Raw genomic sequence first — 6834 nt, forward strand, 5'->3', positions numbered from 1 at the left:
AATTGATGCAGCCGAAGGTACTGAAAGTTTGGCGTCGATCCGTCAAGCGGTTTGGAAGTTATTGCAGAAAAACGGGAGGGGGGCTATAAATAGCCCCCCCCCCCCAGTGGGGCGCGGGTTAATTGTTCAAAGATCGCGTGCGATGAGTTTCCTGTCCGTAAGTGGTAATTTTCGCAAATAATCGGTAATGGACACCTAAATAGGTATAGGTTCATCAGCTGTTTGCCAGTTTTATACAGCTGGCAAGTGCTTGGTCGGGATGCATGAAAAAAATATAAAGTAAAAAATCAAATAAGCTGCTTTTTCCCAACTTAGGAACATCTACGAACATAAATAAAGCGTGTCTTTGGAGTTTCATCACTTATCACGCTACAAACAGGAAACACCGCAACCTCAGTTGGGGTAACACCGCCACGGGGTGGCGGTGTTCCCCAATAAGTGATCACAAGCAAAAATCGCCAGCGGCAAGAATGTACTACACGGTTCAAGCAAACCTATCTTACTGGACAAAGCCGATCAGTTATTTTTCGATGTTATCAAGTAAATCAAAATGAGTCTCTACTTAAGGACATTCAAAAGTGCTCCCAACTCATCGAATTTTTATAAGAGAATGTACATTTTTCTTTAAATGCCCACATTGGGCTTCGATTAGGTACACTGAAACACCGGAACACAAATCAGAAGACGCTTACCTTCGTGCGGTTAATAGGAAATAACGGATTTTTACACTTCACATTCCATACTTTCGCCGCCAGATGGGGTGGCGGTGTTTCCCACAGTGGCGGTGTTACCCCCGCTTCCCCTACTGCTAAGCTCTATCTCCAACAGGAACGAAATGGCGCGGGGGGGTGGCAGCCATCCCCCCATGTGCGTTCTAGGATGGGAAAATGGCATGTGCGGGCGAGGGTTAAGTATGGAATTTCAGTAACCTACCTTGGTTAATATCACCAATGGGGTCTGGCAGGTGGGGGTAATGGCGCTGCCTAGCGCCAAAAAAGGGGGCACGACCCCGGAGGACCTGCCGACCACTGGTTTAGAGCTCCCACCATCTCAAACTGCTTGCAAGCTGCATCACCACAACATTCCGCCATCCGATTTGCATTACTAATCAGTCGCCTCCGCGACGTCCCGCCGTCCAGCGCGACACCCGGTCGGACTCAGTGAGCTCCTGTGGCGACACTCCGTCCCCTGTCAGACTCAGGGAGCCTCTGAGGTCATCTCTCCGTCTGACCGGCCGCTCGTGGCGACTGCTGGCTACACCTGGACGCCGGAACCGCGGGCCACGCGAGCGGAAACTCCGGGAGTGGGCCCGCGGACCTCTGGGTCACGGGGCCGCTCAGAGAGGCGCAATTTCCGCGCGGGTAGACTCGCCTTTCCGGGGGGCGGCAGTCCGTGGGAGGACTGAACGGGGAGCAGGCCGTGTCGGCACTTCAGGGGGCGTGGCTGCACTAGATTGGCGTGTGCCTGAAGTAGACCGTCTGCAGTCTGGCATATCTAGCGTGTGCTCGGCATCCGGAAAATGTTGTCCCTCGGATATTCTCCGTCGGAAAATTATTTGCATGACTAGACACGATCGGTATGTCCATGTTTAGGGAGAATCGTTCGCTGGAGAATTATTCCCAAAATAGACGTTCGGTATCTCGAGGTGTCGGCTGGATATCAGCTGACGACAAAGGAATAATTTCCCCACGACTCTGCTCTGCGGATTCTCTCCGGCGAGGGAAAGTTATCGGCGAGAATTTTCCGTTCTCGCAATACCAAACGTGATTCCGAATAATTATCGTTGATTCCGGAAAATTATCCCTCACTTTTCGGACGCCACACAAACGCCTAGAAAGGACTAGACTCACGCACGAGGAGCGAGACCCGCAGACCAAGTAACATTGGTCTGCTGACCGGACAGTGGTGACTCGACAGTCCACACGCCACCACGGACAGCATGAGTCGGCAGAGGGAGGCCGTCCCGACTGGATCGGGTATATCTGCGAGCTGATTGGTACAGGAGCCCACTGCTGGGCTGGGTACCGAATGTATCGGTCACCGTTCGTGCTGACAGGGACCGCTGGTCGCTGACATCTGACCTCTGACACATTCCCGCCGAGCGCTGACCGCTGACTGCCGGTCGTTGACCAGTGACCAGTGGTCGCTGACAGCTCACCACTGACTACTGAGAGCACTGGTCACCGGCCGTCACTCAAGGTCGTCGGGGACCGATTCTACGCGTGGGTATTGAGCGGGACCGATTTGAGACCTCCTGACCGATTCTCCTGCCGGTCAACGGGTGATATGTGTGTTTTCGGTTAAATGCTGATATCCAACGCAAGCAGTGACGTGTTGTATTGCGAACGACGGAATGTCCAACTCACAACAGTGAATGTTATTGGTGGCACTGAACGCCTATGAATGGCGCCGATGAAGCGTGCAGGAATTCCGGTATATATAATTGTGAGGATGCGCGACTAGTCTGCGTGACAAGGACCGGTTCAACCACTTTATTTTCGCTATCCTGCTTTTGCGATAATGCGCAATTCAGTTTGATGTGCGTCAGCGTGCCCAGGCAGGCAACATGCACTCTTGCGATCATTTGTGATTATTCAGGACATGATTTCAAGCCTAAAATCGGCCAATAAACAATGACTTATTTGAGCGAAATAGCAGTAAATTGGTGCATTGGCCCATTTTCCAGCTCATTTTGATTGTTTCCATTGGACAAACAGATTACAAACCTAAATCCGGATGCCTAAGGAAAACATTATACAATATCAACTCACTAACAAATGCAAATCGATAACTAACGCTTCCGGTGCACGTCGTATAACTTTTTTTCTTGAGAACGTAGCTTTCAAAGTAGCAATGAGCCGTGATAAGTTGACATTAAGCACCTCACCGGTCAGTCCATGCAAGTGTTTGCCGCCTGTTTTCCCGGCGTTGACGTCGAATCCTGCTCCGTAGTAGGTAATAGGTATGCATCTGCAGGACAGGGTCGCGGGACGTTTCAGCAGACCTGTCTCCACATGCCACAATCGCTGAGTGAACACTGATTCAGAGACTGAAGCGGGGAACCCCTCATGACCAAGGTTAAGGGCAATGTCAACAAGATACATATCAATAACAGAAGGAGTGAGAAGTTGATTCAACTGCATACATTTGGCATAAGCAAAAACTAATCATATGCACGACAGACTCAAATGTGCACCGTGCAGCACAACCTATGCTGTACCTACGTAGCCATCGAGCCGTGCGGCGACAGATGATGCCGAGCTTAACACCGTCATGGCGGAACGGGAGCGGGCGCTGACGATCTCCATCAGGGACTATAGGGGCGCAGGCCGCAGACGAGGGAGGGGGGCCATGCCAATGCCATCCTCTCCTTATTGGCACGTGCGGCCTCGATCACCACGGGTTCTTCACAATCACATGGCTAGCCAAAGACCGCCATCCACTACCTATTAGCTATTTCTATTATTTGAAGAGCTGAGGTCTGTTTGTGAAATAATAAGCTATTTATATTAATTGTGTAAATGGCACGATGCCGTTGCGGTGGACTGTGGAGGCATCTCCATTTGTATATCCAGCACCAGTTATCAGGCACTGAAGATCATCACATTCGTGTTGTGAAATCCACCTGGCCGTTAGTAGCGATATTTCACTCACCCCAAATAAACAAGCCGGGATGTTTGCCCAGGCGGCCATTCGGGGCGATACAAATGGGTAGCCGCTCCGCGCGCGTAACTGTACACCTCGCATGGTGTTTTTCTACGCCAGGCCACGCACCGCCAGCGCCAGCGATGCGACAATTGTCCACGTTTTTCGCTCTGCTGTGCGGCGGACAAAAAGTCCCATCCACCCGCACCGCGCGAGACCTTGAAATGGCGCGGGAGACATTAGCCAAGCCGATTAGTCTGTGGCTGGCGGGGGTCTGGCGAGCCTGGACAGCCGGGCCGGGCCGGGCCGATCAGCGGGCCGGGTCTGTCCGGGCCGGGCCGGGACGACTGGTCTGTCTGGGCCAGTCAGCAGAGTCGGGTCTATCCGTGTCTGTCCAGGACGGTCAGCAGGGCCGGCCGGGTCTGTCCGGGCCTGTCCAGGACGGTCAGCGAGGCCGGGTCTGTCCGGGTCGGGATGAAACGGCGGGTCTGTCCGGTCTGTCCGGGCCAGCCAGTCAGCAGAGTCGGGTCTGTCCGGGTCGGGATGGGACGGTGGGTCTGTCCCGGTCTGTCCGGGCCGGGATGGGACAGAGGGATTGTCCGGGGCGGGCTGCAGGACGGTCAGAGACCCCAGGTCTTTCCGGTCTGTCCAGGAAGGTCAGCAGGGCCGGGTCTGTCCGGGTCTGTCCGGGTCTGTCAGGACCGGGCCGGTACGGTCGGAGCTGCCGGAAGCCGTCACGGCGACAAGGTCTGCCCCACATGGCTCCCACTCGAACGGTACAGCTCCTCCCAAACGAGGCCCGGGCCACCCCAGCCCCAGCGGGCTGGCAATATTCGGCTGCCGGGCCTCTGCGCGGCCGAGCTGCAGAGTCGCTGCGCTGCTGACCTTCAGAGCAGCACCTGTCCGCTGACCGGGTGGTCGCTGCGCTGCGCTGCGCCGCGGTGATTTCAGCACCGGACAGAGGATGGACAGACCACGAGCACGGCCGGCTCACAGCGAGCTGCTGCGTGCCGCGTGCGTATTGAAAATGGAAGGTCGCCTATAATAGGCTGTAAGGTCGTCAGGTGTCATTGAACAGTGTCATCCGACACATTAGGTTCCGTGCGCGGAAGTTGATCGATAAAAACCGACTTATGGAGGACATAGTGCCGAGACCGCCATAAAAGATCAGCCGTTACACTTGTAGCTATGTGCTATTGTTTAGCTGTGACAGTCATTCTATCATCAGAGACAGAGACATTATATAATGGTATGAAATTTTGTTCGAAATAACGATAATGATGTCGCAAACTTGTAACGATGTCGCGGATATTTCGAGCAAAATTCAAAACGAATCAATATCTTTTCTACATTTTCAGGCCATGAGAAAATTTTCGTCTATTCTGTGCCTGTGTATTGTGTGTGGTGTTTCAGTGCATTTTTCTTTAGACAGGCTAAACAAGAAAAACGAACATTATAAAAAGATTACAATAAACGAAGCTGGTGTTTCAAACATTTAAGATGAATAACAGCCGTAACATTACATGAATCATGCGCGGCGCACAAATACAGAAACGTGACCTTTCTAAACGGATAATTGTTTTCCCTAGGACAAGTGTGGCAGGTTTGGACACGTCGATGCAGTGTATGGGGACGCTGTATGCTCACGCAGAGCTGACCGCCCCCGGCTGGGGAGAGAGCCCCGGCAGGCGCCCCGTCGGAGGTGTTTGTCCCTGACCTACGGCACAGCCGAGCGGGTGGATTAGGTGGCCGGAGCCGGCGTCTCACTCACCTTTGGCCGTGGACTTGGCCGTGAGCGGTGGCTTCTTCGCCGACGACATGGCGCTGCGGCGCGATCGTATCAGGGCGCCGGCGGCGAGCGGTGCAGCACTGCCGGGGGGAGCGGCGGGCCGGCGGGCGGGCGGTCCTGCTGCGTTTGGGCGCCGGTGGCCGTGCGGCCGGCACGCGCTATGGTAGCTGTCGAACTGCGGCTCAGCCCGGCCGGCCGGCCGGCGCGCCGTCCTCCAGGCAGGAGCCGGCCGTGGCCGTGGTGGGCCGGCGGTCGGGCAGGGAAGGGGGGGGGGGGACAGCCGGCCCGTCGGACGGGTCCGCCGCGGCGCGCCGAATGACCTGCGGTGACCCTGCGCTCCGCAGATGGCCGGCTGCGATTACCGTCACGATGGGAAGCACCGCCCACAGCGGCGGAATCCGACGCGGCGTGTCCGCCATCGACGTAGTATTCAAATGACCGTAGAATATAGTCCTTTCACGACGGAACATTATGACTATGTAGATTGTAGATACGAGTCTTTGGCGCGTCTCTAGCTCAGGTATTCCGATATAAATTCAAAGTGCAGTGATCTTCTTAGCCCGCGCCCCCGGGTGTTTGGATACCCACTGTGGTTTTTCGCAGATATCTCAAAAACGGCGGCGCTCCGTGCCGCCATTTTTTTTAAAACCTGTTCACGCATCTTCTCCGCACATGTATAAATTTCAGACCTAGGACCTAGGTCGCCCAAGGTCAGATTACCAGGCGACGTCAAATGCCCTTAGGTACAGTCACCAGCACTTGCTACTAATCACCTCGTTTTTGCTCAGTAGTTTGAAGACCGATCATTTCTCAGTCGAGCAAGATACGTCAAACGATCGGTTTGGTCCTCCGATTTTCGAATATCTAACTTGTTTTTGTATGTTCGAAGCATTTTGGGATGAGGAGCCAAAAAACGTCTTTTCTGCCCTATAGTTGCCCCAAGAAGTCGTAGAACCTAGCCCCGCCTCTGATCCACAGACCACTAGTGCCATCTCTTGTCAGCCGAACAAACCGCAGAAGTAAATAATGTCACATGACCTTTGCACACGCTACAATTACTACGCAGCTGTAGTGGGGGAAGCGGGGCGGAGGCGTGGAGAGGGACGCGATCGGTCGGTTGGGGTCAGGTCGCCGAAGTCAGAGGTCATCCGCCGGAGGGTGTTTGGGCGGTTGAGCCGTGTGGGCTGGGGCCTGCGGAGTGCGGAGCGGCTGGACCTGTCTGGAAACAAGTTCTACAACGCTGTGGCAGTCGAGAATATTGTGGAGGGGGGAGGGAGGGAGGGAGGGAGGGAGAGAGAGAGAGAGAGAGAGAGAGAGAGAGAGAGAGAGAGAGAGAGAGAGAGGGAGAGAGAGAGAGAGAGAGAGAGAGAGAGGAGAGAGAGAGAGAGAGAGAGAGAGAG

General features: G+C 54.5%; 1 protein-coding gene across 1 annotated transcript in view; it reads right to left on the minus strand.

Annotated features, from left to right (window-relative positions):
* LOC122365851 (major facilitator superfamily domain-containing protein 6-like) overlaps positions 1-5596 on the minus strand; it is a 69256-nt gene extending 63660 nt beyond the window's left edge. Inside the window, exon 1 of the mRNA XM_043337432.1 lies at positions 5417-5596. Within this exon, the coding sequence (XP_043193367.1) occupies positions 5417-5465 (49 nt within the window). The 5' untranslated portion in view covers positions 5466-5596. The remainder of the gene's footprint in view (positions 1-5416) is intronic.
* Positions 5597-6834: the final 1238 nt, after the last annotated feature.

This window comes from Amphibalanus amphitrite, unplaced genomic scaffold, assembly GCF_019059575.1.
Source record: "Amphibalanus amphitrite isolate SeventyFive unplaced genomic scaffold, NRLGWU_Aamphi_draft 000768F_arrow, whole genome shotgun sequence".
NCBI classification, from domain to species: domain Eukaryota; kingdom Metazoa; phylum Arthropoda; class Thecostraca; order Balanomorpha; family Balanidae; genus Amphibalanus; species Amphibalanus amphitrite.